Source organism: Mirounga angustirostris, unplaced genomic scaffold (genome assembly GCF_029215605.1).
Source record: "Mirounga angustirostris isolate CCGP_5_RB_7025 unplaced genomic scaffold, mMirAng1.0.hap1 SCAF_2, whole genome shotgun sequence".
NCBI lineage: Eukaryota > Metazoa > Chordata > Mammalia > Carnivora > Phocidae > Mirounga > Mirounga angustirostris.
The window spans coordinates 3,112,102-3,139,732 of record NW_026991710.1 but is presented as its reverse complement, the minus strand read 5'-3'; the positions used below and the strand labels follow the sequence as shown (position 1 = coordinate 3,139,732).

The following is a 27,631-nucleotide window of genomic DNA, read 5'->3' as shown; positions in this document are numbered from 1 at the left end:
TTCCATTGTGGCCCTCCGTGCATGGGGCGCCTCTCTGCAGCTCCTTTCTCTGGTTTAAGGGAAAATGTTTAATAAATGGCAGTCTGCAGAGACAGTTTTGTTATTGCAACACAAGGCCATTTGAAAGCAAACTCTAAGCTTTAATTCGTGCTTTCAAGTTCTTGTTAGAAGTTGGAGAGCCAGATTTATTCACTAAGCTTCCTTTATTTCTCCCCGAGCCTGTCTGTCTCCAGGTGATTTTATAGCTTCCAGGGAAAACCAGGATGCATTTGGCTGCTTGGCCACATTTCCTTGGAGTTGCTGGCTTCTGGGGGTCAAATGGCCAGGCGAACGCCTGTGGGGAGTCTCAGCCCGAATGGGGGCGACTGGCTCAGGAGGCAGCTGGGTGGGGGGTCCGGGCAGCTGCTGGGGCCATACCCCCCAGTCCCCGTGTCCTGCGGCAGCCCCCACCCTGCCGATTGGCTGCTGTACCCCTCCTCACTGTTTGCACTTGGGGACTCTGGCTGTGAGGGATGCCAGTAAACCCTCATCTTCGCCTGCCTAGAAAGGAGCTTTGCTTGTTTTTCTTTGATGTGGAGGTGAGGTTCTCCAGGTCAGATGCCACCGCAGCTTCCCAAGTAGCACCCGAGTCTGGGACCACACGTGGCTCTTACACCGTGGTCTCCCAGGCCCTTGGCCTCGTTGCCCACAGGCCCATCCTGGTGCGTCCCAGCCACTTGTCCGTGGTCACAGCCTGGCTCTTGTCAGCAGCGGGCCCTCAGCTTCCCTACGGCTTTTCACCCCAGCCCCTGGTGTCCAGCGTGCGCCTCCTGACGGCCCCTGAGCCCTGACGCTGGCCCCTCCAGGCTCCCCCAGCCTGCTCCTCGCCTGCTCCCTCGGGCCCTCCCTCCCACCCCCCTGCCTGCCCCGCCGGGCCGAGGCTCCGGGCTCGGACGGCCGGTGTCTGGGGGGCTGCCGCCCCAGGCCCTGGTGAGTCGGTGGGCTCGGAGGAGAACACCCGGGCCGTGTCTTCTCTTTGTCCCGAGCACAGTTCTGAATGGGAGCGTTCACATCCGCGACTGGAGAGAGGAGAAGCCGCACAGGCAGCAGTGCCCAGAGGCCAAGCGGAGGCTCTTCTCGGAGGCCTTCAAGACTCGCCTCTGCTGGTTCTTCAGTCACCACCCTGACGGTTGTGTTTTGCCTTCGGACGGCTGCCCGTTTGCCCACGGGCCGGCAGAGCTGCGGCCGCCCCAGACCCCCAAGAGGCAGAGGCAGCTTCTGTGAGCTGCTGCTGCCCCGTGAGCCGAGGCCGGGCGTGGGGGCCAAGGCGAGAGGAGCCCCTCCGGGGACCGCAGACTGCGGGTTGGGGTGCCTTCCTCCGGATTCCCCCGGTAACACAGCCCGATAGTTACACCCACACGGGATGCTGCAGCAGCTGACGTCGCTCCCGCCCCTGCCCCGTCGGAGTGCTGGGTCTGTGTTGTAAATGAGGTCACGCCTGTGCTCAGCATCTCTATTCCAGAAGGAGCACGGGAGCTCTTGCGGCATCTCATCGTGAAGGTGGAGGACGTGCCTGGACCGTCCGGCCCCCCAGGGGCCTGGCTCCGGCTCGCCTGACTCCCATGTGGGGGGGTGCTCACCCCCAGGAGTGCAGCCGGTCCCGCCAACTCCTGGCTGTACCGGAAACCCAGCTGCTCTGGGTGCTCATCACCACACGGGTGTTTTGTCAAGGCTGTGACGCTTACGTGTGCAGGTTATTTTTAGTTATAGGGAACAAAACACCCATAATCTCGTCAGCCAGGTCACTGTAGGTGAGGTGAAGAAAAAATCCTAAGTGATACACAAGGCCAGAAAATCTAAATATCACAGAACGCGAAAACCCCCCTCCTGCCCCTCCCTGCTAGATCTTCTCCCCAGAAGTGCTGTTAGCAAATCTTTTGATTCTGGAAAAGAAAAGTCCTACGGGTTTCTGTTTGAAATTATTTTTCCAGTTTTACATAAAAGGTCACATCGGTGTGCACTGTCCTGCCCTTCATTTTCCGCACAGCGTCCCCGGTGACTTCCGCAGGGCAGTATTCCGTGGGGTGGGTATTCTTGGTCCACTCGGGGCGACGAGAATGAACTCGTCCCTTCCCCGAGAGGCGCCTCCGCTCGGTGCAACACAGGGGAGCTGGCCGGGTGGGGCTGGCCCTCGAGGAAATGAGCGCCCCACTGCGTCTTGGGATGGGTGGTTTGCCCTGAAAAACCCCAAGGGCACGTTCTCAGCCACGGATCTCGGTTGGGGTCAGGAGGGGGTGTTGGATGACCTCAGCTCTCCTGGGTGCCCCTGGGTGGCACCTGTCCTCAGCTGGGTGCTGGGCTGCAAGGAGACTTGCCACATCTTGAAGACTCCCCGCACCACTCAGAACAGCAGAAATGGCCTGGGGAGGCCGTGTCGCCCGCATCCGACCTCTTGGTTCCAGGTACCACTTCTTAATGGCCACCAGCCCCACTGTGCCCCTGCCCAGAGGTCACTGTCACGTCCGGCGTTAGCTCGCTGTGGCATCTCAGCACGCACGTGTCCACGGGAGTGTGTGGCCAGAGGGTTGCTGGCCACGGCGACCTGGCTGAGGTCAGAGTGTGCGGGGCTGGGAGTGGGGAAGAGTCCTAGAGGAGAGGGCCCTGGGGGGTGTGCAGGGGAGTGGCCTCCAGCCTCTCCGTCCTCTTCCCCCTGCTCTGTGTCCCTGGCCAGCAGGAGTCCACTCCTGCCTCAGAGATGACCCCCACCCACGTCTCCCCGTTAAAGACCTGTCACCCCATCAAAGGGGATTGGAAGGCGACACTGTGCTCCTTCCCTCTCAGCTCTGCTCCTGGGGTGGCTGCCCACTGAGGGTCACCAGGCAGGGGCACAGCTGCCGGGCAAACCGACCCAGGGCCCCCGCAGGAGGACCCCGTGTTGGGGGGGGCAGCCCAGCCTGGAGAGGCTGAGAGCTCAGTTCTGGTCGGCACCTCCCTGGGGGGGTTTCCAGTGGGCTCTGTTGTCAGGAAGAGGCAGCCACGAGAAACACATTGAATTCGGGAGAATGGTGGGTTTCCTAGCTCCTGGCTGACTTGTCGCCTGGGCTGTAAGGCAGGAAATGGTTTCCATGGCTGTTTGGAACGACCGGGCGCACCGTCCACACAGTCCTGGGTCCAGCAGGGGAGACAGAACTTCGGCAAGGCCCAGGGTCGGGGGAGGCTGGCTGGCCCGCGGACGCTGCCCTCTTGGTCTCTCAAGTCCTGTTGTGCTTGACGACAGATATATCCACTGTCGTATTTAAACCCCACCACCCTGTGGCGCGTCGGCGACCTGGTGCCACAGAGCACAAACTCTCCCTCAGAGAGGCTGGGTGGCTTGCCCACAGTCACGGTTAACAGCTGCCGGGGTCGGGTTCAAACCTGGCTCTGCCTTCCAGGAGGCTCTTCCCAGCAAGGTCCTTGACTGGAGGGGACACCTGGGGGCCTAACTGGTCTGGCACTGGCGTCCCACCTGCCGGTTAGGGCTCGTGGTGCTGGCCTCCCCTTGTCGGTCCTGAAGCATCCTCTCAACATGCGTTTCTGTCAAGAGCAAGTCAGTATGATACAAGATGCCGAACAGGGGACGGTTTGGCTGGTGCGTGGATGGGGCCGACGGCACAGGAGGGGCCCTGGATGGTCCCAGTTTGGAGATCGCCTCCGTGTAACTCCCTCCAGAATCACAACCGGGCAGCATCTGTGTCTCGCCGTTGTGCACGCAGACCACGCGGACCTCCTTGTTCTCGTCCTGCCCTGGGCCGTGGCGGCTGCGCCTCAGCATCCTTGTCTGCGAGACATCACGGATGCAGCAGAAGAAACGTGCAGGCGGCGAGGGCTCAGCCGGCCGGGCCCTGGGCTCGCGTGGGGTCAGTCGTGGCAGCGTGTCAAACCCCAGACCTTCGGGCCGTTCATCCTGGCGGCTTCTCTAATGAGGAGTGGAGGGGAACCGCTCGGGACCACAGAGCTGGGAGGTTAGCTGAAACCACACCGTAATCCATCGGCCTTTGTTGCTCCCGGAGGACCTGGCCTCCAGGGCTCCGTGGCTGATTAGCAGTCTAGGGACTTTTAATCCAAAGAGGCCACGGTGGCCTTTGTTTCAGGGCTCCAGCCCCCTCTTGCGCCATGATTTATCCAGGTGAGAGGCGGCAGAGCATCTGCCCACTTGTGCTATTCTGCTGTCTATCCCCCGAGCCGTCTGCACCGTGCAGGGAACGGGAGACTTGGAGGCCAGGATGGCTGGGGTGCTGCTGGATGGCTGGGGCACAGTGCGGGTGGAGGGAAGGAACTGCACCCTTGGTGGGAGCTGAAAGCATCGCCCTGGGCCAGGTGTTCCACAAACACAGAGCCCCTCTGGTGGGCCACACCCTGATCTAGTGCTGGGAAACGGGGATGGTGCTATCTGGAATGGCCAAGGGGTGCTAGACAGGAGTGCTGGAGTAGGGCCCCACGTCCTGGCGGTGCCTGGCTGGATTCCAGGGAGAAAGAGGCCATCCTGGGTGGCTGGGCTGGGGGAGCAGGGGAAGAGTGGTACACGGAACAATCTCAAGCTGTGGCATGCACTCTATCATCCTTCTTCATCCTGCATTTCTAGTGGTTGCTCAGGATTTACAGTTTGTGTCCTTCACATGTCAGTGTCCACCTTAGACCAATATTAAAACCACTTCCAGAGAAGGCAGAAGCCTCCCAGAGATGTCATTCCATTTACGTGCCTATTGTTCTTCGTGCTGCTGTTGCCATGTATTTTAGTTCTCATGTTGTAAACCTAGGAGCACAGTGTGGTTGCTATTGCCTGAAACAGTCCATTGACTTTTAAACGTTAAAAGAAAAAAAAATTCCTGTTTACCCATATACTTACCACTTCTTGTACTTCACATTCCTTCCTGTCCATATAAATTTCCATCTGGTATCACTTCCTTGCAGCCTGAAGATCTTCCTTTAGCATTTCTTGCAGTACAAGTCTGCTGGTGATCTAATGGTCTATCTTTGGTTTGCCTGAAAAATGTCTTTTTTTTGGTCCTCATTTTTTTTTTTAAGATTTTATTTATTTATTTGCTAGAGAGAGAGAGAGAGTGAGAGTACAAGCAGGGGGAGTGGCAGGCAGAGGGAGAAGCAGGCTCCCCGCTGAGCAAGGAGCCCGATGTGGGACTCGATCCCAGGACCCTGGGATCATGACCTGAGCCAAAGGCAGACGCTTAACCGACTGAGCCATCCAGGCGTCCCTGGTCCTCATTTTTGAAAGATATTTTAGTTGCATATAACATTCTTGCTTGACAGTAATCTCCTTTTAGCTCCTTAAAGATGTAATTTCATTTTTTTCCTGCCCAGGTTTCTGATAAGAGGTTAACCATGGTTTTCATTGTTGTATCCCTGTATGCAATGGATGCTGTATCTGTGGATGATTTTTTTTTTTTTAAAGACTTTATTTATTTATTTGAGAGAGAGAATGAGAGACAGAGAGCATGAGAGACAGAGAGCATGAGAGGGAAGCGGGTCAGAGGGAGAAGCAGACCCCCCGCTGAGCAGGGAGCCCGATGTGGGACTCGATCCCGGGACTCCAGGATCATGACCTGAGCCCAAGGCAGTCGCTTAACCAACTGAGCCACCCAGGCGCCCCATCTGTGGATGATTTTAAGAAACTTTTTCCTATCTGTGGTTTTCAGCAGTTTAGTGTAATGTGCATAGGTGTGATTTTTTTTTTTTCTTGCTTGGGTTTGCTGAACTTTGTAAATCTTTGGGGAAAAATCAGCCAATATTCCATACAATTTTTTTTCCCTTTCTTTCTCTGTCTGGTACTAGAACTCCAGTGTGTGTGTGTATTGTCGATCACTTGATACCCCCCCCTCTACCCCAGTCACTGAGTCTATTTTTTAACCTTTTTCTAACATGTGCCTTAGTTTGGATGATTTCTATCTTAACTAGTCTTTAAGTCATTGGTCCTTTCTTCTGTTGCATCCAATATACTGTTAATCCCAGTCAATGATATATATTTTTTCAAAATTTCAGATATAATAGTTTTTGTTTTTACAAGTAACTTCTGAAATTTCCCATTTCTTCAGCCTTTACCCATCAGGTTTAAAGTCCTTTTCTGCCAGTCCCAACATTTGGGCCATCTGTGGGTCTGTTTTTATTGACTCTTTTTTCTCTTGACCATGAGTCACATTTTCCTGTTTCTCATATGATGAGATTTTTGTTTTTGTTGTTATTGTATAATGGATATTGTGGATGATATGTTGTGGAGATTCCAAACTCTGTTGTCTTCCTATGAAGAGTACTGAGTTTTGTTTGAGTGCCTGTGTAATTTATCAGTGAATCCCTTTGACTTGGTGGAGGCTTGGCATCAGGCTTTATTAAGGCCGGTCTGTTTCTGGTTTCCCTGTCTTCCACGTCCCTGCAGTCCTGGGACAGGTCTTGCTGCTAAGATGGGTCTTTCTGGGGTTTCATGGGGAATTTGCAGGACTTGAATCCCACATGATGTCCCCTCTGGCATGCAGCAGCCATGAGCCCTGCTCAGCTGCACTTTCAGCTCCTGTCCAGACCCTTAGGCTCAGCCTGCTCCTGAGCAATTCAGGAGGCGGCCAGGGTTTCAGAGGAGCTCGTGTGCAGATTGTGGGGTGACTGCCCCTCAATTTTGAGTTGTTTTGGCAGCCCTAAGCCCCATGCATGGACTCCTTAGGGTGGTGAGACCACAGCTTTCTGCCTGATCTCTGCCCCCATGCACTGCGCGGTCCAGGCAGTGTCCTTGATGCACATCATGCCCGTGTGCACCCCTTCTGTCAGGGATAGACCCCTCCCATTACACCTGGTTCTGGTCACTCTCCAGTGCCTTCAGACATTTGTTGTTTGCACCCAGGTTTATAGTTGTTGTTAACGGAAGAGTTGGCCCTGCGTGGACTACTCCACAGTCACCGGAGGTCAGAACCCTGTGCTATGAGCTCTGAAGGAAACAATTACACATCTCCCATTCTGATGGCCAGCTTCCATGGCTGGAAACCTGAAAATCATCCTCGGGCCCACGGATGGAGCCCACACTCCTTGCTCTGCCTGGCCTGCTGAGTGCCCACCACACCAGGCCAGCCTCAGGCTCACCCCCCGACTCAGTCTTGCCCCCCAGGACTCCAGCCGGGACAACTCCTTACTCTACCCTGAGCTCTCTAGACTACTCTGCCCAACCGGACCTTCTGCAACAGTGGGGACACCCCGAGCTGTACTGTCCAGTGTGCTGACCTGGTCACTGGCCACTTGAAATGTGGCCATTATGACTGAGGAAGAGAACCTCTAGCTTTATGCAGTTGTGATTCAAATTTAAATAGCCACATGTGGCTAGAGGCTAATGCACTGAGCAGAGAGCTCCAGTCCTTTTCTTGCTGCTCCAGGTGTGGTCTGACACAGGATGGGAGCGTGTGGCCTGGGAGTCTCTTGGAAATGCAGAATTGTGGGGCTGCCACAGGCCTGCTCACAGGACCCCTGAGGTGGGGCTGGCAAGCTCAGCGGCTGTGATTTACTTGCTGTCCAGGCAGTGTGCGTGCTGGAGATGCTGCACCTCCATCTTTTTACATGCTGTTCCCTCTGCCTGGAAAAGCTCCTCCCTCTTCTCTGCTTGGCAAGTTCCTGCTCTTCCAAACCCCGATGAATCCAGCCCTCGGCTCCCTTGCTGAACTAACAGTTCATGGCAGCTCCGGGGGGCCCTCTGAGGGCTGGGGAGAGGCTGGGGAGGCAGCTGTGCCGAGGAGGAGGGGCTGGGGCTGAGTGGAGGAGCTCAGCTTGGGGACAGGAGGCAATCCCAGGGGCCTCAGGTGGAGGACAGAACAGCATGTTCTGTGCCACCCTCCATGGTGAGACTACATGAAATGAGGGAACCAGACAGGGCCAGATTTCTGCTCAGTCCATAAAACACTTTTGGGCCAGCACTGCTGATGAGAGGTAGAACACCCTGCCTTTGGGTAGTGAGCACCCTGTCACCAGGGGTGTGTAAGTGGAAGCTGCAGGATTATCTGGCAGCGATGCTGGATGATGGTTTTCCCTGCTGATATCTTTTGGAGTCGTGAACTCCAGAGTGCCTCTTAACTTAGATAGTCTGTGTCTGGTAATGGAAGCATCTTGTTGGAGCTACAGGCCATGTGGAGCCCAGCTGTGGAGGCCTGGACTCTCCTCCCTGCTGTGCTTCCAGTCTGCTGTGTGATCTCAGGCAAAGTCCTCCCCCGTCCTGGGCTCCAGAGGCTGCACGGGCGAAGCTCCCTGCCCGGGTTCTGGGTGCCAGTGGGACAGCCCCCAGGCCGGATGGCTGGGTTTCCTGCCTCTCCCAGAGGGAAACACCACTGGCTCTTTACACAGCAGCTGGACGTGCTAACAGAAGGGCTCTTGACATTTTCTTCGATCCGTTTGTTCTGATGAGTCTTGATGTGGCGTTCTCCAAAATGGTTCAACCTATAAAATTCAGAGTCCTGTCCGTTGGCCACAAAGGCTAATGGGTGTGTTTTTAGAACACACTCCACGAGTTCCGAGTGTATCCATGGAGCGGTCCTCATGACGGGCAGGCCCTGACCTCGGAACACCGGCCTGACTTCTCTCTGTGGCTCTGGTTGACGACGCCTGCGTGTTTCCCGCAGACTCCTCAGGTGCGCAACACAGAGCCATGAACCGAATGGCCCAGAGCAGCACTTATGGGTCACCTCCCAGGATCCCCAGGTCAGAAGCCCCTCCGAGCACAGCTGGGCAGGGTCTTCCGCTCAGGGCCACACCAGGCTGCATGAGGAGGGGGCCGGGGCTGGGGTCTCTGCTCAGGCTCGGCTGGGAAAGAACCTGCTTGTCCGAGTGCGAGGTGGTTGGCAGCACCCAGTTCCGGATGTGGCCACTTGATTCTTCAGAGCCAGCAAGGGGGAGAGCCCAGCTTGACCCCTTACAGTCCCATGCTGCATGACCATGGAAGTGGTGGTGCATCAGCCCTGCTGGATCCTGCTGGCAAGAAGTCAGGGGCAGGGCCTGCCCAGGCTCAGGGAAGGACGGGGACCTTGGGGCCGCTGGTGTGTGCGCCCCAGTCTGGACTGGCCCAAGCCTATTTGTCCTCACCCTTGCAGACACACGCGCCCAGGCCTGTATTGGTCAGGATGACCAGCCTCCTGCTGGGTCTCTGCTTCCTCATCCATTGGTGGCGGTGGGGCTTGACCCGGCTCCCAGAGGCCATAGCTGTATCCCCCTGCCCCAGGCTGTGGGCTGTCCCCTGCCCCAGATCCCTTCTTTAAGTTGACACAAGCATCCACTCCAGCCAGGGTGACCAACGGAGGTTTTGTTTCCTGCCTACCGAGCAATTAACTCAATTCTCCATGGACCCTGGCTGAGCGTCCCCCCCCAGTCTCAGTCCGACACGCTCCTCCTGGAGGTGGTGTCAGACCCCACGGGGAAGGGCTCAGTCCCCCGCGGCCGCCCCTCCACTTAAGACCCCACAGTCACCCACGCTCTGACCGCCGGCCTGCGGATCCAGGGTCCCAGGGCCCCCTCCCCGGGTTCGACCGTTTGCTGGAGCGGCTCGCGGAGCCCAGGCGAACGTGTCGTGCACGGGGTCACTGGTTCATGATAAGAGGATGTCGCTCAGATCAGCCAGATGGGGGACGGGCTCTCCAGGCCCGCGCCCTCCCACATCTGTACCTTCGGGGTCACCAGGCCGGACGCTCTCCCATGCACCCTCTCAGGGTTTCCTGGAGGCTTCCCTACACTGGCCTGATGGATCGGATCACGGGCCTTGCTCCTGGGTGTCAATCTCCACCCCCTGTTCCCTTGGAAGCCAGGGGTTGGGGCTGAAAGTTGGACCCCTCCAATCACGTGGTTGGTTCCCTTGGTAACCGGCCCCCAGCCTCAGGGGGCTTTCCATCTCATTCACACAGCAAGACTTTTGTCACTGTCATCACTTAAGAGATCCCAAGAGTTTTGGGGAGCTCTGTGCCAGGATGGACGAAAACCAAGTATATATTTCATATTATAAATCACAGTATGAGACCTGCCGGCCCACAGCCCCCGGAAGGGTGGCACTCCTGCCCTGACCACGGCCAAAGGGACCCGGCCTGAGGCTGTGACCCGGGGAGCGGCCCAAAACACCAGACTCACTCAGGTGGGGATCTGAGCCAAGAGGTGCAGATTTGTGGTCAGCTGGAGGGTCCGTGAGCAGAAGGGACATGCGGGACCACCGCAAGGAACAGAGAGTGTGCCTCGGGAGTGACATCTGCTGCCCGCACTCGTCCGCCCTGTCCGTGCGGATCGTGGGCTGCTCTCCTGGGTGGAGGATTGGTTGGTGCTTTCTCGCCTGTAAAATGGGGGGTGGACGGAGACCCTCCCAGGTTTTCTTCGTGGCCCTGGAGAGGCCATGGAGGGAGGGACAGAGGGAGGCGGGCTGAGGTCACAGGGTCAGAGAGGCAGGTATGCGTCCCCTGTCCCCTGCTCTGCGTTGCCTTTCATCCTCACACAACCCCCAGGAGAGGGTGTCCTCATCGGCTCTCTTTACAGCGTTGAGAATCAGAGACACAGAGAGGTTGAGACGCTTGCCCAAGGCCACACAGTGAGTGGCAGCACGGTGCTGGCACCCGGGCTGTCTGGCCCAGTGCACACGGGTCGAGGAAGGAGAAAGGTCTCTCGCTGCTCTTGTGGGTCCCGGACTAGGAGATGGGGCCCCCGCGATGTCCTCGGGCCTCCCTGAGACCGGGAGCCACGGGGGTGTCCCACGGCTCCAGGTAGGTGCCCCTGATGGTGGACCCAGCCGAGAGCTCAGCGTGAAGAAGTCCTTCCAACAGAGGGGTGAACCAAACCCTCGGGGGCCCCAGAGAACGTTGCCTGGAACGCCCCATTTCTTAAGCAGCCTGCTGAATCTCCAGACCTTGGTGCCAGCAGCCCCGCTGCCCAGGCTGGAAGGGAGTCAGGACGGTTCTTCCGAGCCAGCCGGGTCTCAGCCAGGGCACGGCTCCAGACTCCGCGCCGACTCACCCGATGCAACCTCGGGGCCGGGCTCTGCTCCAGCCTGGGGTCCCTCCCTCAGCCCGGGGGTCCCCGTGGGCCGGGAAGCCGGGACTGCTCGCTCGCCGGCCAAGTGCTGCGTGTGCACTTCCTCTTCGGATCCTCGCCTCCTTGGCGCCCGCCCCGCCGAGGCTCTGCAGAGGCCCCGCCTGGAGGGTTGGGAGCCGCTTCTTGGCAGGAATAAAAGCCGCAACTCAAAGCTCCCTCTTGCTCCAAATGAAAAATGCTGCCTGGTCAGCCAGGCAGCCTACCCTCCGTCTATGCTCACCGGGGGCCTCGTCCGTGGAGCCCCCCACAAGACAGCGCGGCTGGCCTTCGCATGAGACTGGCCAGAGGAAGCTTCCCCATCGGAACCCACTTTGCGACTGGCACCTGTGCCCAGGCCAGCTCCCCCAGCCTGGCCTGGGCCTGCAGGTGGGGCCCCCTGCCCCCCAGAGCCGTGCTCTCCCAGGACAGCTGCCTGCTCTGGGACCCAGCCATAGTCTCCACCCCATGCCTCACCTGCACGGTCACAACAGAGTGACCGTCTGTATGCGCCGTGGGCGCTGACCTGGCCTGGCCAGTCAGAAACCCCAGTCACGTGGCAGCGATTTATTCTGCCCTGTGATTCCTTCTAGAATGAACCGGGCCAAACCCTAGAGGAACCTAAGTGACAAACAGAGTCCCATAGGCTCCTAGAGTGCCTGGTTCTGGAAGGTTCCTGAGCTCCCTAGCCATCCTTGGCTGTGGGTTCTGTGACACCTTCTCCCTCCCTCCCTCCTTCCCTTCTCTCTCTCTTTCTCTATTTTTGGCTGAAGGTAGAGCTGGTGTCTGTTACTTGCATCCAGAAAGAGTTAACTTGGGGTGTGCGAGGTGCCCCCTGCCTGGGGGTCTGGGGTCTGGCCCTTGTCTACTCCTCCCAGAACCTGGAGCAGGGCTGTCGGTCAGTGAACAGAAGCATCCAGGCCCTGAGGGCCCGAGAATGAGCCCGCGTATCCCTGGTTTGCACGGGCCCCTCCACCCCAAACCACTGGCCCCCAGTTATGGGTCCGCCAGGAGGCGGAGGCCTAGCCCTGGAAACAACGGGCCCAGCGCGCTCTCGGAAGTCGGGGGCATCTGCTCTGTCCGCACGGGGCCCCGAGGCAGCCCCGGGGTGAGAATCTGGGACTGTGAGAGGCAGGAAGGGGACAGTCCTGACGGATGTGCCGTTACTAGCCGGCTGGGGGTCGCTGGCCCTGCCTGTGGCTGTAGGTGGTTGGGCTTGTGGAACAGACAGGAGCCCCTGGCTGCATCCCACCCGACGCCCCAGCCAGAGGGGAGGCCTCTGACCAAGCTGAGGGCCGCTCCGAGTCCCCTCTGCATGCAGGCAGCCCTCAGGGAGCCTGTCCCTCAAGCGCTCACGGCCACAAGGGTCCGGCCGACCCTGCTGTGGCCATGTGGTTGCAGCAATGGGGACAGCGGCTCTAACATGAGGTGGTGGCCGCGCATGTCGGACGACATGCCCCCAGGGTCCCATTCGCGGTGGGTCCCGAGACTGGTCTGCTAGGCTCGGGGGCAAGTCTCTTCCCCTCCCTGAGCCTCAGTGTGTTCATCTGTGAAGCGGGGGGAGAGCCCCTCTCTGAGTGAGCGATGTCCATGTCCTTGGATGACATCTGCTTTGGGCCCCTTTCCCTGCTCGGCCTCTCCCCGGCCCTCGCTGCCCTGAAGAGCTGGCAGGGGCAGGGCCTGGGGGTGCCCAGCCAGCCACTCCCCACAGCTGATGACAGAGCATGTGGCGCTTCCATGGAAGCCAAAAAACAGAGCACAGATAAATCTGAGATTTTGTAATCGCGACTCTCGAGTAACCAGAAAACACAATGGGATCGTCAGTCCCACTCTAGCCTCTGGAGTTGGGTTTCTGCACGTTGCTGAGGTGCCCCCCATGAAAGGGCAGCTGGTGGAGGCAGGTGCCCCCAGGCCCTTCCCGAGAGGTAGGACGACTTGGGGCTGCAGCCCCTGGGCCGCCCATGGCAAATGGCAGGCGGGAAACACTGGACAAGCGTCGGCTATTTCTGTACCCAGGTCCCCTAGAAGCAGAGCCTGAGACAGGGATTGTGGCTATGGGATTTGCTGGGGATGCTCTCAGGACGGGGCAGGGTCTCTGCTTGAGTCATGCTGCAGCCTGTCCCCCCCGGGGGCGGGGCTCAGGAGTGTGAACCGAGTCCCCCGGGCAGGCCCAGCAGGACGCAAGGCCCTTTCATGCATGCGTGTGCATGTGTGTCCTCCGGATTGGGGCAGGCGCGGCCCCAGGGGAGGCACTGACTGAGGGCACTTCTCTGAAGGGGCGCCTGTGTGTCAGCCAGCCCCCCGCTGCTGGGGGAAGGGAGCTGTGGTCAGGACACCCAGAGTCTCCTCTGCAGGGGCGCCTGCCCCAGTCGGCCCCAATTACCCTGTGGGGTTACTGTGCACGGAGATGCTGCTGAAAGTCAGTCTCTGGCCGCTGGTCACAGCCTTGGTATCAGCTGACATGGGCTGTGGGGGAGGGGCACCGAATCCCTCCCTGGGGCCGGTTTGGGATGGGCTGAGCCTGCCTGGAGGACACTGGCTCTGTCCCCCAACCCCCTGCCTCTCTGGGCAGGGCCTGGCGGGTTTTCGAGGCCTAGGGGAAGGGCTGACCAGGTTTGTGGAAAGAACCGGGGGACCTGGGACAGTCCTCCCATTCTGGAAGTCAGGCTCCGGGGGGTGGGGGACACACACCTCGGGATGAACTCTGGGCTTCTGGAAGGAGAGCTGTTGCTCTGGTGAACACTTCTCCTTTGTCCTGCCTACTGCAGTCGAGGCCTTGACTGGCTGCCATCGTGAACCCCTGACGTGGCGTCGCTGCCCCCATCTTGCAGAAGGAGGGACAGCCCAGGGCTGAGCACAGCTGGGGCCAGACCCGACCTCCAGCTTCATACTCACCCCAGACCTCTAGGGATGTCCCGTGCTAGGCCCGTGGTGGTCCTGGTGGAGGGGGACGGGGGATATGTGTTGGAGGAAACCCCCAGGCCCCTGCAAGTTTTCCGTCTGGAGCCCCACAGAGACACCGGGGGAGCCTGGGGGCGTGGCAGGGAGAATGGAGACTCCCCATGGCCGGGTCAAGGTGGGACACCCGCGGGTCCTCACTGGTAATGTCGGTGTGAAATACCGTTTCAGAGAGCATCACGTGGGTCTTTCGAAGACCCTCCTGGACAGCAGTCAGAAGAGGGGAGCAGGGCAGGCCGGGCCTGGAGGGATGGAGGGTGTCCCCTCGGAGTGGGGGAGTGCAGTGGCTCTCAGAACCCGTCCCCCCGGGACTGATGGCCATGGTTTATGATGCCACATGGACTCCCATGGTTCAGGCCCCTGCAGATGCTGGGGTCTAGAGGGGCCCACACCAGACACATGGCCCCCATGGGCTTTTTCTGTCTCCACATTAAACCTACCATAATTTCCCATCAATTAATGAATAAAATTGACATGTCTTGTGAAGAGGATGCGCACGCTGTTGCCTTCATTCTCCTGCTCTTGCTTCTCCTTTATCTTTACCCATGGTGTGCTCAACCTCCAGAGCTGGCTTGGTTAAACTGCTCGCCCATCCAGCTGTCCGTCCTGTCTTCCTTCCATTCCTGCATTCGCCCAGCCCGCGCCCCCCCGCCCATCCCCTACCCAGCCCGCGCACACCTGCCCGCCCCCCCAGCCCCCACCCAGCCCGCGTCCACCCACCCACCCAGCCCCCACCCAGCCCCCACCCAGCCCTAGTCCACCCTCCCGCCCAGCCCCCACCCAGCCCTAGTCCACCCACCCACCAGCCCCCACCTAGCCCGTGTCCACCCACCCACCTATCCCCCACCCAGCCCCCACCCAGCCCTAGTCCACCCTCCCGCCCAGCCCCCACCCAGCCCGCCTCCGCCCGCCTGCCCGCCCAGCCCCCACCCAGCCTGTGTCCACCCACCCACCCATGTATTCATCCATCCTTCCGTTTATCTGTCCACCCACCATTTGCTGAATACCCACTATGACCCCCATGTTACATCGGATACAGAAACCCTAAAGAGGAATATGGCATGGTTCTTTGTCCTCCAGAATCTCCCATGTTCAAGGGGGGAAGAGACAGTGATGATGATGTAGTTCACACTGAGGACTTACGGGCCTGGTGGCGCATGCCAAGTCCATCTGACATTTTCCATGGATGTGGCTGACTCCATTGGAAAGATGCCTTAGTGGAGTGCTGAAGTATTCCCTGGCAGGGGGTAACGCTCCCTTCTGAAGAGGCCTGGGCAGGTCAGGAATGACCCTCACATAGAACACTGGGCAGCAGTGACCATACATAGGCACTGGGGTCTGGGCCACAGCTTAAACTCACAGCGTGGAGACCTCATCCTGGACAAGAGTAAGGAGGATCCGGCCAGGGCAGTGGGGATGGACCCCGCCCTGCTGCCCCTGCTGCGTGCATGCGTGTGGGGATCCTTCCTGGGACGTCTGCTTACAGAGAGCATGGCCATATGCGTCCGGGTGGGCGGCTCACTCTCGGGCTGTCTCCCTGGCGGGGAGGGGGACGCGCAGCATTGGGTGGCCCTGGCTCTGGGCTTGGTCATTACTAGAAGGACACAACCAAACCATCAATGAAAAGACAAAAGAAGGGACATTCTTAATGGGACAGAAGCTCCAGAAAAACACAGCCCGGGGCTCGGGGAGGTGAGAAGAGTAGTTAACACTAATTGTGTCGGCCTTGGGCTGAGGGCTGCTGGCTGGGTCTTCCGCGGAGTCTGGGATCTGCATCCGGGTGGCCACCCAAGAGCCCACTCATAACTAACCCCTGTGTGTTCTGCTGCCTGGACCCTCCCCTGACACTCAGAGAAGGTCATCCGCAGGCAGAGATGAAAGTGAAGGGGATCTGGGCTCCTTCAGCTCCGAAGAGTAGGGCCTTTAGGGCCTCAGACGCCCCAAGTCCTCGGAGTGCAGATGCCGTCCCCGTGAGCCTGGAGTGAAGGGTTTCCAGTTTCATATCCTCCAGGGATGAGTGTGGGTCCCCCCAGACCAGCCCCGAGGGGAACCCCCTTATGTGCCATCAGCAGCGAGTGGACGGACCCTTTGTGGTCGAGGACACACACGAGAATCCTGCAATGGTGCAGGTCACTGCACAGGGGTCGCGTGGATGTCGTGGACGTGGGGCAGAATGAGAGAAGCCACGCACGAGGCTTGGTCCTGCATGTGTCCCTTACGTTGAGCTCTGACCAGGCAAGGTCACCTGTGGGGACAAAGGACAGAGGCTACTCTCAGGAGGACCTTGGTCCCGGGGGGAGGTGGCAGGGGGCCTAAGGGCGCAGGCGGCGGCCACGTGGACGCGTCCACTTCATGAAAATTCATACAGCTGTACAGTTTTGGTACTTTCTCTATATACGTTATACTTAACAGATTTACCAAAAAACGCCCCAAACTAAGGCCTGCACAGTAAGGAAACGAAGGGTCCCCAGCAGGTGAAGAAGTCCCAGCACGTCGGTCTGTGGGGAGGGTGGTATGAGGTGATACAGAGACTCAGCGTGATGCTGCGTCCACGTTCTTTCATTTCCAGATAACTCACCGAGCACCTGCTGCGGGCCCAGTCCTGCCCTCGGCCCGGAGTCTACGACGGGGAAGAATCCACGCTGAGCCACGCTGGCCGCAGGGAGCTTGCCACCAAGTGAGGGGCGGCCGGTAACTCACGTCCTGGCTTCACTCTTGGCCCCAGGCCCCTAAAATGGTGGATGCGCTGGGCACACACAGCATCTCCAGGCCTGCTCTGGGTGCAGGTGCTGCAGACAGAGCCCCTACCCCCAGGCTGCTGGGGACACAGAGCCGGGGCCGGGGGAGCACAGGGAAGGGCCAGACCCAGGCTGGGGAGGGGTGAGTCAGGGAGGCTTGCAGGGGGAGGTTGCCTTTGGGACGAGCCTAAAGGTCACGTAGGAGGCGAGGGCTGTAGGGTTGCTCCTAGCTCAGGGAGCAGGGTATCTCTCCTCCTGCAATACTGTTTCCCCAAATCGCTCCCTGCTCCCTTCAGCCTCATCTCCAGTACCTCTCCCCAGTGTGGGATGATGTGGGCCATGCCCACTTTAGCTTCTGGGAGCAGAGGCTTGTGTCCTGTCCGGCCGTCCCCCTGGAGTCCAGCCCAGAGCCTGGCTCACCCTGGCAGCTCAAGAGATATTTGTGCAGCTGACCTTTGATTGGCTAGCTGGCACGGTGCCCGGGACCCCCACCCCATGTGAGATCAGCTTTTCAGCTAGAATCACCCGAGATGTTGCGTGGCGTTCCTAGGTCCCCATCTCGGTGCAAACACCCTGTGACCTTGCCCACAACACATCTCTCGCTGAGCCTCAGTTCCCCTCATATGTCGGGGAAGATAGACCTGCTTTAATCAGCAAGCGGCACACGGTAGGTGTTCAGGGGGCGCGGCAAACAGTATGGTGATGTGCAAGGCCCATGTTATTGAAGGGTCGGGCTCACCGTGTCTCAGAGACCCAGAAGCCAGGGCGTGGCCAGCACTGCAGGTGGGCGAGCACAGCTGGAGTGGACACGCCGGGTGCACGCTGCGTGGCCGTGTGGCCTTGGGTCCCGTGACCAGCATCCACCCCAGGCTCTCCATGACCCCGGTGCTCCACAGGAGGCCGCCGGCTGCCCTAACCTTGTCCTCCACCTGTAAACAAACTGTCTGCTTTTCTCCTGCTGACCAGTGCTCATTGGCAGGAGACACAGAGAGAAACTTGCTGGTGGTGCTCAGTGTACTCTTCTCCCTGCTCCAGGCTGTGAACTCCAGGAAGATCCATCCACCCATCATCATCGACTCACCCATCTATCTTTCCTTCTTCCCTCATTCCTCCCTCCCTCCACCCACCCACCCATCCATCCTTTCTTCCTAGGAGAGGTTTGTTGAACCAGGACATCCCACACGCCAGGTACCTAGTTAGAGACCTGAATTGCCCTCTCTCACCTCCTCTTCTTGGCCAACTCCTATTCATCCCTCAATACCCAACTGTGTTCTCACCTGCCGGGAGGTCCCTCCAGACGTTTGCAATGATGTAACCTTGTAACAATGTAACCCACGCTACCGCACACCATTTCTTGAGTCACCTGCTTCTCTGCCGACTGATTTTAATTACTGAGCCAGGGACTGGTGTGCAGATGGAACCTCTTCTTGATGGTGGGTCAGCCCCCACTCTGTTGCTGTCTGGGAAGAGAGTGATCGTGAAGAGACAAGCAACAGCACAAAGCGCCAAGTCCTCAGCGACCGGTCACGATCACCAGGCAGCCGTCAGTGGGGTGCCAAGTGGCCTGGGGTCCACCGTTGTCACGCACGGGCAGGGCATCGGTGCCGAATCTTGGGCCGCTGAATCGTTTACAGGTTTTCAGGATGGAGACAATAGGAAGCCCTGGGACAGGTGAGACAGGACGGAAGCCTGCAGCGGACCCAGGCAGTTTCAGACGTTTCCTGGTGCAATGATTCATCCAGAAATTTATTTTAAACCTCATTTCTATCCAGTGGTGATCGTGGCATGTTGAAACCGGACCCTGGTGTGGCTTTCTCCCCTCCCCCAGCATCAGGCCATGTGGAAGGGAAGTGCAGGGTCTCCTACCCCAGAGACAGTGGCAGGCATGTCTCAGCCCCGTCACCATCCTGCTGTGTGCAGAGCCTGGGCCTCTGAGTCCTCATCTGAGAACTGCACATGGGCCAGGTGCCCCGAGTCCCCTGACACGGACAGTCCTGCTGTGGCCATACCCCTTCGCTGAGCCAGTCTTCTGCTGCAGGAGGGAGCGGCCTGCATGGGAGCACGGGTTGTGGGGTGAGCCAAGCTCTCCTGAGTCACCGGGGTCAGACTCTTCCGCCCTGACCCGCGCAAGGTGGGTGCCCAAGCCAGCACCTCCGGGCTTCTCAGGGAAGGAAGGAGGGGGTGGCAGGGCTGTTGGGAAGCCCTGGGGTGGAGACCCTGCAGGATCCGTGGGCCGAAGGGCCAAATGAGAGTGGGGGCAGGGCAGCCCCTGCCCAGAAAGCCCCCCGAGACAGCCTGTTGGAGGCCAGCCAGGAGGGCGCTGAGCAATTGCGCATAAACGGCCCCTTCCCAGAACGGGCTTTTTGGAAGATCCCCGCATTCTCCCGTGGTGGCCCAGGCCCAAGGCCACGTCAGCAGCAGGCCCGGCCTGGGAGGCAGCCTGTGTTCTCAGGGTTTCCACGAGGCACAGGCTTCTGGCAGGATGTGCGGGAGACCAGGCGCCCAGGGAATTGCTTTCCTCTCCTCAGACAGAGAAGGAAAAAGTGACTTCCAAGAACTGAGTCGCATTCAGGAACCTTTCTGCCTTGAAAGGACCCTTTCTCTGCACCGGCTGGCGCTTGCAAAGGGCTCTGATTCTGCCCGCCTGGCTTCAGTTGCGTGTAAGGGCAGCGGGGGCAAAGGGCCTGCGGGGGGGGCCCTGACCCAGGAGGGGAGACAGCCAGGGGGAGCGAGGGCTCCGGGGGGATCACCAGGCCCAAGAAAGCATCTTCGTGGGGCAGGTCGCCCTGCTCACAGCCAGCTTCGTAACCAGGCCCTGACCCCTGTGGCCACAGCAGCCCGGACGAGGCCGTTCTGGGAACCTCAGGCTTCCCACCCGTCAAATGGGCAAGAGGTGGCAGGAGACAGGGCGGCTCTAGATTCATCAAAGACTTTCTTGGGTTCTTTGCAACCTTGACAAGGGGTGTGGGGTGGGTCCTGCCCATGCCCTCATGTCATTTGCCCTTAGGTCCCATTTTGTGTCCTAGTGTCCCCCAGCCAAGGAGGAGATGGGTGGCCCGGCTGCCCTCCCAGAGCCCAGCTGTGCAAGCAGCGCTTTCTGGGAAGACAAAAGGAATCTTCACGGAAGCCCCAGCTCAGCGCCACATCTGGTCTGCGTCGGGGCAGAGGAACGTGTGGGGAGGGAACGAGAGTGTTCACAATAAGTAGGACAACAACCACATTTCCGGAGGGCTTGGGGCGCCTGGCACACAGGCCATGAGACAGCTCACTGGGTGGTCCTAGATGCATCCATCATCCCTTCCAAATGTCATCTTCAGAGAGCCAGACAGAATGTGCCTGCAAGGGCTCTGGCCGGCCTGGTCGCCCTGCTGGGTCACTAACTTTGTGAGTGCCCGTGGGTGGGCCCCTGTCTTTGGGGGCCTCCGTTTCCCCATGTGTGGAGTGATGGGGAATGAGCCTCGGTTAGGGAAGGAGCCAGGCTTCCTCTGGTGGGGAGGAGTGGGGGTGCAGAAGTCAGGTGTGGAGCTGAGCTGGGGAAGGGGTGGGCTTGGCGAGACCCCGGCAGACAGGCTGAAGGGAGAAGCAGATGCTGCTGGAGCTGCAGGGACGGGCCAGTGAGGGGTAAGTGGGCGTGCTTGAGTGGTTCTCCGGAATGTTCCTTGGTGGGGGGGGTGGGGGGGGCAGCAGGTGCTCACCCCTTTGAAATCCTGCTCTTCCCCTCCTCTTGGCTGGAATGCAGGTCTGCTAGTTGGAGCTGCAGCAACCACATTGTGACTCTGAAGACACACCACTCACTAAGTATGCTGAAGCAGAGAGAGAGGAGGATCTGGGGTTTCTGCCAACCTCACATCTGCAGGAAGACAGCTATAACCTAATCTCTTACAAATGCAAGACAGCTATAACCTAATCTGTTATAAATGCAAGACAGCTATAACCTAATCTCTGGTATAAATTAAATGTGAAATTTTTAATCAAAATTTTGCAAATTGAATCCAATAGTATGTAAATAGGATAATATTTTACAACCGAGGCAGATTTATGCCAGGAATACAAGGTTGGTTTAACATTTAAAAAGCAATCAGAGTAATTTACCACATTAACAAGCAAAACATGAAAAACCAACAATCATCTCAATAGAAGCTAAAAAACCATTAGCAAAATCCAACACCTATTTTTGGAAAAAAGTCTCAGCACACTAGGAGTGGAAGGGAACTTCCTCCAGATCCAGGACACCTGCAAACACCCACCGTTTACACCCTACCTGGTGGAGCAGGACTCACGCCTCCGGGAGCAGGGACGAGACGAGGTAGGGGAAAAAGAACAAAGCCGAGGTATTATTACACCACCTGATGAAGGGAGGCGCACGCGGCATGCACTATCTCCTGGCATCCTTTTAAGGACTCCGCGGGGGAAACTGAGGTGTAGGAAGCTGCTGGATTACTGGATATCCTGCAGTGGCGAGCATGGGGGGCTGGAGGCTCAGGCGGCAGGACCGCCCATTCTCTGCGGACTGCTGCATTTCCAGCTTCCAGCCCCATGCCTGGCACATCGCGCACGCAGGGCTTGGGAAATTACTAGTGGTAAGAATTGTAATGGCTAGCAGTCACTGTGCACTGAATCCACGCCTGGATTCAAACCCTGTTTGGATGGGACGGGGTGCTGAATGCACCCTTCCTGCACCTAGCGTCCTAAGGAGGGACTTTTCCTAGACCCTCCTGGGCTCTGGCCTCCAGCTTCTCGTGGCCCCTTGCAGGAGGAGAGCATCCTTCCTTGCTGGAGCATGCCACGCATACGCACACAGCTTCTGAGCCCTCTGGCCACTCCGAGCACACAGTGTGGCAACTCCTCCCAGCCGCCAGGCTTGGGGGCAGCCCCTTGGAGAGGCTTGCGTGGGTCACTGCTGCTGGTGGCCAGGCGGCGGCCTAACCCCAGAGCCTGCCGTTAGGAAGCTATTATTGCTGCACAATCGAGCTATGTTCTTCTGAATCCAGCCTTTTGTTCTGTTTTAAGTAACAAAGCTAATAATGCATTTCCATTCCCGTCTGCCTGATTGCTTTGTCTCCCAGTTGGCTCCAGTGAATCTCGGACAGGGCAAAAGTGTATGGTTAATTAAGACTTCTTTGCTCCCAGAGCTAATCCACACACCGTCCCTGCGGGGTGGGTTTTGTTACTGTCCTCATTGTGCAGACGAGGAAATTGAGGGCCAGAAAGACAAGTGAGCGGAAGGACAATGTCCCGTCAACGCACAGGCTCCTTGCCATAGAACACCCAGCCTCTGACACAAAGGGCCAGGTGGGGTGGCAGGCAGAGGGGGTGAGGAGGACGGACCCTCTGGGGGCCGCCCTGTGCCCCGTCGGCTCCCCCCTTAGCGATGGAATCACAGGCAGGACATGGGTGGCATCCCAGCTGGAGGGCAGGGGCTGGGTCCCCATGTGGGACCCGGCGGGCGCCAGGCCCCTCGCGCTGAGCAGGGCCACCCTGTGTGCTGGGGTCTGAGCAGCCACCGCGGGCTGGAGAGCATGCTGGGCCGGGATGCCGCCGTGTTCCCGGGGCCATCTGGAGGCCAGTGTTTGTGCCTCAGCCTCTGGCAGGGGGAGGTTGCCAGGGCTGACTTTCCGCTGCGAAAGGAAATGCTCTGGAAGGAATGGGGTGGCCACGTGGACCACAGCCCCGTTTCCCAGCCAAGCTTAGGCTGCTCTTCCTTCCAATGATCCTCCCTGTCATGATGGCCGAAGCCGCTTTCTAGCCTCATCCCCGGGGCTACAGGCCTCGCTCCGCTCAGCAGATGCAGGCAGCCCCACAGGCCACACTCGGTTCCTGTGCCCCGGGAGCGCTGGGTCCAGTGGGGAGGCCGAGGAGCCGAGAGGCGGTCACGCATCCACGGCCAGCACTGCGGCCGTGACGGTGATCAGCTAGAGTCCTTCTGCAGCGCCGGGAAGCCCGTAAAGATGACCTTATTGAACACTTGAAACAAACTTTGAGGCTATGTTATCACCTTGTTTTATAGACAAGGAAACTGAACTCAGAGAAGTTAAGGAACTTCCCTAAGGTCACCTAGCTAAAAGAGAAGCAGGGTTTTGAACCGTATTGACTGACCCCAGTTTGTCGGATTGTGATCCGTGTGGTTTCTGCTTGATAGAGGGGAGCAGAGAGGCTGGGAGAGCCCAGAGGAGGCACCAAAGATAGGCCTGGCATCAGAGAAGTCTGCCTGGGAGCAGTGAGAACACAGCTGGGTATTGAGGGATGAATAGGAGTTGGCCAAGAGGAGGAGGTGAGAGAGGGCAATTCAGGTCTCTAACTAGGTCCCAGCCCCGGGGTTGGGTGGTAATCAGGAGGGCTTCTGGGGGGAGGTGTTTCCTGGGGTGACACCTTCAGAATCCATCTCCATAGAGGCCCTGGGACAGACAGAGGTCGAAAACTCACAGCCTTTCATCGAGGGCCCTCCAGGGCACGCAGGCCTCCCTGTGAACCAGAGAGGTTTCTGGGCCATGGAATTGGCAAAGGGCAGCAGAAAAGCAGGGCAGAAGGAAGACGCCTTTCAAAGGAGGGTCAAGAATTTGCTGCTCGGGAAATATTTCTGGGAAAGTTCAATGGGGTGGCCTGTGGAATCTCAAATATTCCAAGTTTAAGAGGAAGGAAGGTTTGTGTTCCCCGGGATATCGGCCTGTCTTGGCTCTTCACGGGCGAGGCCGAGGCCTCCAGGGAGGGGCAAGGTCAGCACTGCGGAAGGCGTGCTTAGGGGAGCGCAAGTGGGAGGCGGGGGCTGAGCCAGCGACAGCCCCTAACGTGGAAAACATTTGGGGCGGGCCTCTATCTGCCTGCCACTCACCCCTGCTCTGTTCTGTCTACGTGGCTGCCCTGGGGATGGGCGTCATTATTCCGGCGGTGGGGGGCGGGTGGAGACACCCAGGAGGCCCCACCCCCCACTGACTCTTGGACGGGTCCTCTGCAAGATGCTGCCTCATCTGCAGACCGCTAGGAAAGAATCCACTGCAGGGGAACCAGGATGTGGCTGTCATCTCCAGGCCAGACCCACAGCTTTCCGCAGACCCGCACGTGAAGGGGCAGGGACCCGGCTTCCAGCCGCCCCTGGGGAGCGTGAGGGTGCACAGTGCAGTGGGACAGGCACTGAGGCTTGATACTCGTCCCCCGGGTGCTACAGTCTGGACACCTCCTGTTTCTGTCTTGACGTTCTGTTCCCGGTTTTAGAGCTGAGGAAACAGGCATGCAGAGAGCCTGTGGCCGTGGGGTCCGGGCCCGGCTTCATGCGCAAGGGACTGGAGTGTGCTTGGAGATCCCGCTTCCCCCCAACCCAGCCCAGCACCCCCTCGCCGCCCCCCCGACCCCGGGCAAAGCCCTCTGCAGCCACTGCACCAAAAGTGACGTCCCAGCAGACGAGACCGTGCAGGCACGCGTGAGTGTGTGTGTGTGCACACGTGTGGCCGCGTGTCAGGGCCTCTGAGCTCCGGGAGTTGATGTGCAGCACCTGACCCTGTGGGTGTGGAGGCCAGGCTTATGGAACCGCACAGTCCTGTGCGTGTGTAATGAGGTTTCCTAGAACAAAATGCTGACAGGGAGGATCTCCCACCTTTTCTTGATCCGGGGTCCCCACGATGCCTCTCCTCTGAGCCCAGGTTGTTACGGAAGTTTTGTTTTTAAGTTTATATGTTTTGTTTTTTAAATTCTCACACAGGCCACATGCCTTTTTGGGCCTAGGGTGTTGTGGGTTTTAACAAGCGTGTAGATTTGTGTGAGTGCACCAACCCGCCCCCCAGAGAAGCCCTTCAGGCGGCGCAGGGGCCCCTGTCCACGGCGCTCACGCCCGCCACCAGGACCGTGGTTCTGTCCTCCCAGGACGTCACGTGAGTGGAACGAGACGTGACAAAGTCTTCAAAGCAGCTTCAGTGAAGGTCGCCCGAGAAGAAAGTGGGCCACGGAGGGCGGCTTCTTTGGGCAGCATGAGGCCCTTGGGACCGTTCCTGTTGGTCACTGGGGGGCAGCGTCGGGGGACGTGGCCTGGTTTGTTTTCCATTCGCCCAGTGGAGGACATGTGCCTTGTTTCACGTGGGTGTCCTTTGCCCAATGTGGCAGCTGTCAGCCACTGTCCTCCCGACGCCTGCCAGCCCCTCTCCCATGATGCCGTTGACACAACCCGTAGACCTTCTGCTGTTTCCCAGGTCTCCAAAGCGTTGTTCACCTCTTTCTCTTTTTCTTTTTCTTTTTTTTTTTTTTAAGATTTATTTATTTATTTTAGAGACAGAGAGAAAAAAGGAGCGTGCTCATGCAAGAGAGAAAGCATGGGCGCACGCAGGGAGGGAAGTGGCAGAGGCAGAGGGAGAGAGCATCTCAAGCGACTCCTTGCTGAGCGTGGAGGCCGCCCTGGGGCTCGATCTCACGACCCTGAGACCATGACCTGAGCTGAGATCAAGAGTCGGACTCAACCGACTGAGCCACCGCTTCTCTTTTTTTAATTGCACTTTTTATTGAGACGAAACTCACATAATGTAAGTCACCCTTTTTTAAGTGTACAGTTTAATGGTTTTTAGTATATTCCCAATGTTGGGCATCACTAGTCTGCTTCCAGAACATTCCTACCCGCCCCAGGAAGAAACGCCTTACCTGTGAGCCCTCAGCCCCAGCCCCCTCCCAGATTAGGAGCCCCTCATCTGCCTTCTGTCTTTACAGATCTGCCCGGTGTGGACATTGCATATGGACGAGACCAGGGACACGTGGCCTGTAGTGCCCGGCTTCTTCCGCGGAGCTCCACATCCTCAAGGCTGCGGCTCGTGTCCTTCCAGTGGCTGAGGAGCATTCCCTTGTGCAGACACATCACATTTAAAAGCTCTGTTCGTGGGTTGGTGCACATGCGCGCTGCTTCCCCCGCCTAGCTACTGTGAATCATGCTGCGTGAGCACCCATGTGCCGGGGTCTGGGTGAACCTGTGCTTTCAAGTCGGTTTGAACCAAATCATGTATGTAGCTGTGTAATTTCTGGGTCCAGGGAACTCTATTTGTGATTTTTGAGGGACTGCAGAACTGTTTCCTGCCGCGACTGCACCATTTTACCTGCCCACTGGCAATGCATGGGGGTTCCGATTTCCCCGTGTCCTTGTCAACACTTGCTACTTTCTGTTTCCCGTGAAAGCCGTGCTCGTAGTTGTCGGATGGTGTGTCACTGTGGTTTGGATCCACGTGTCTCCAGTGTTGAGGGACATGGAGCACTTTCTCATGGATCTGCTGGGCATTCGTATGTCTTCTTTGGATAAGTGTCCATTCATATCCTTTGCTCGTGTTAAAATTGGATTATTGGTCTTTTTATTGTCATAATCTAGATACCAGACTCTGATCAGATACATGATTTGCAAATAGTTTGTCCCATTCTGTGTGTTTTTTTCCTTTTTCACTTTCTTGGGAATGTCCTTTGCAGCAGAACTCTTTAATTTTGATGAAGTCCAATTGATCTTTCTTTTTTTGCTTGTGCTTTCAGTTCTATATCTAAGAAACCTGTCAAATCAAAGGTCACAAAGTCTTACACCTGTGTTTCCTCCCAAGGGTTTTATGGTTTTAGCTTTTGCATTAAATTCTTCGGGTTAATTTTGAGTTAAATTTTATATATGGTGTGAGGTAAGGGTCCAAATTTATGATTTTTTGCATGTGGATATCCAATTGTCCTGCCACCATTTATTAAAAAGATGGTTCTTTCCCCATTGAATGGTCTCGCCAGCCCTGTGGAAGGTCAATTGGATACACCTATATGGGTGCATTTCCAGACTCTCAATTCTAGTGCCCGGGTCTGTGTCTATCCTGATGACACTAGCTTGGTAGTAGGTTTTGAAATCAACGACGTGCATCCTCCCACTTTGTTCTCCTTTTTCTGAGGTTGTTTGGCTATTTGGGCTCCCTTTCAATTCCAAGTGAATTTTAGAACCAGCATATCCATTTATGCAAGCCAGGCAATGGGACTCTTGTTAGGGATTGCATGGAAGCCGTAGCTCCATCTGGGGAGTATTGCCGTCCTAACAAAATAGCAAGCCGTCCATTCCATGCACACACAATGTCTTCCCATTTATTTAGCTCTGCTTTCATTTCTATCTTGCAGTTTTCTCTATATAAGTTCATGTCACACGTGAATTGAGACTTTTACTTCTTCTTTGCAATCTGGAGCCTGTAATTTCCTTTCGTGGTCCGACTCCCCTGGCTAGAGCCCTTGTACAACGTTGAACAGAAGTGGCTGTGCTCCTGATCTTCAGGGAAGCACCCAGCCCTTGCACTGTCGGGCATGAGGGTCACCACGGCTGTTCTGTGCACGTCCTCTATCAAGTGGAGGAAGTTCCCTCCTGTTCCCAGTTTGTGGGTGTTTTTGTCATGAAAGGGTGTTGGATTCTGTGATCATTTTTTAACCTCTTTTGTTCTCTTTTGTTCATACTGGATGATTTCTGTTGCTCTATCTTCAAATTTTCGCTGGCTTCTTCTTCTGTTATTTTTCTCTGGCCATCGAGCCCCTGTGATGAGTTTTAAATTTTGATTCCTATATTTTTCAGCCTTATGTTTTTCCTTTGGCTCTTCTTTACATCTTGTGTTCCTTTGCTGAGTTTTTTTTTTTTTTTTTACCTTTTTCTTTCATTTCAGTTGTGTTCATGCTTCCTTCCTGGGTTATTTTTATGATCCTGCTTTCAAGTTTTCGTCAGACAGTGCTGATGTCTGAGTCATCTTGGCATTTCTATCTGTTGGTGGTCTCCTCCCACGCAAGTTGAAATTTTCCTGGTTCTTCGTATGCCAAGTACTTCTGGATTGTATCCTGGACATTTAGAATATTCTGTCTTATTTAAATACTGTGGAGAATGTCCATATTTTTGTGGTAACGGGAGATGGATCCAGCTGGGTCCAACCCACAGTTTCCCC

The 27,631-nt window shown here is 57.3% G+C and overlaps 1 protein-coding gene across 14 annotated transcripts in view; it reads left to right on the top strand.

Moving 5' to 3' along the window:
- The window catches only part of TRMT44 (tRNA methyltransferase 44 homolog), a 60,144-nt gene extending 34,047 nt beyond the window's left edge, over positions 1 to 26,097 (top strand). For 3 of the 14 annotated variants that reach the window (XM_064584215.1, XM_064584214.1, XM_064584217.1), the window contains one exon: positions 1,031 to 1,993. In XM_064584215.1, the coding sequence (XP_064440285.1) occupies positions 1,031 to 1,263 (233 nt within the window). In that variant the 3' untranslated portion in view covers positions 1,264 to 1,993. Of the gene's footprint in view, positions 1 to 1,030; positions 1,994 to 16,561; positions 18,862 to 19,258; positions 19,391 to 19,737; positions 23,766 to 25,415 lie in introns of those variants that run through there. The other 11 variants (XR_010409253.1, XR_010409250.1, XR_010409247.1 and 8 more) reach the window with 11 other exon arrangements.
- The last annotated feature ends 1,534 nt before the right edge of the window (positions 26,098 to 27,631 follow it).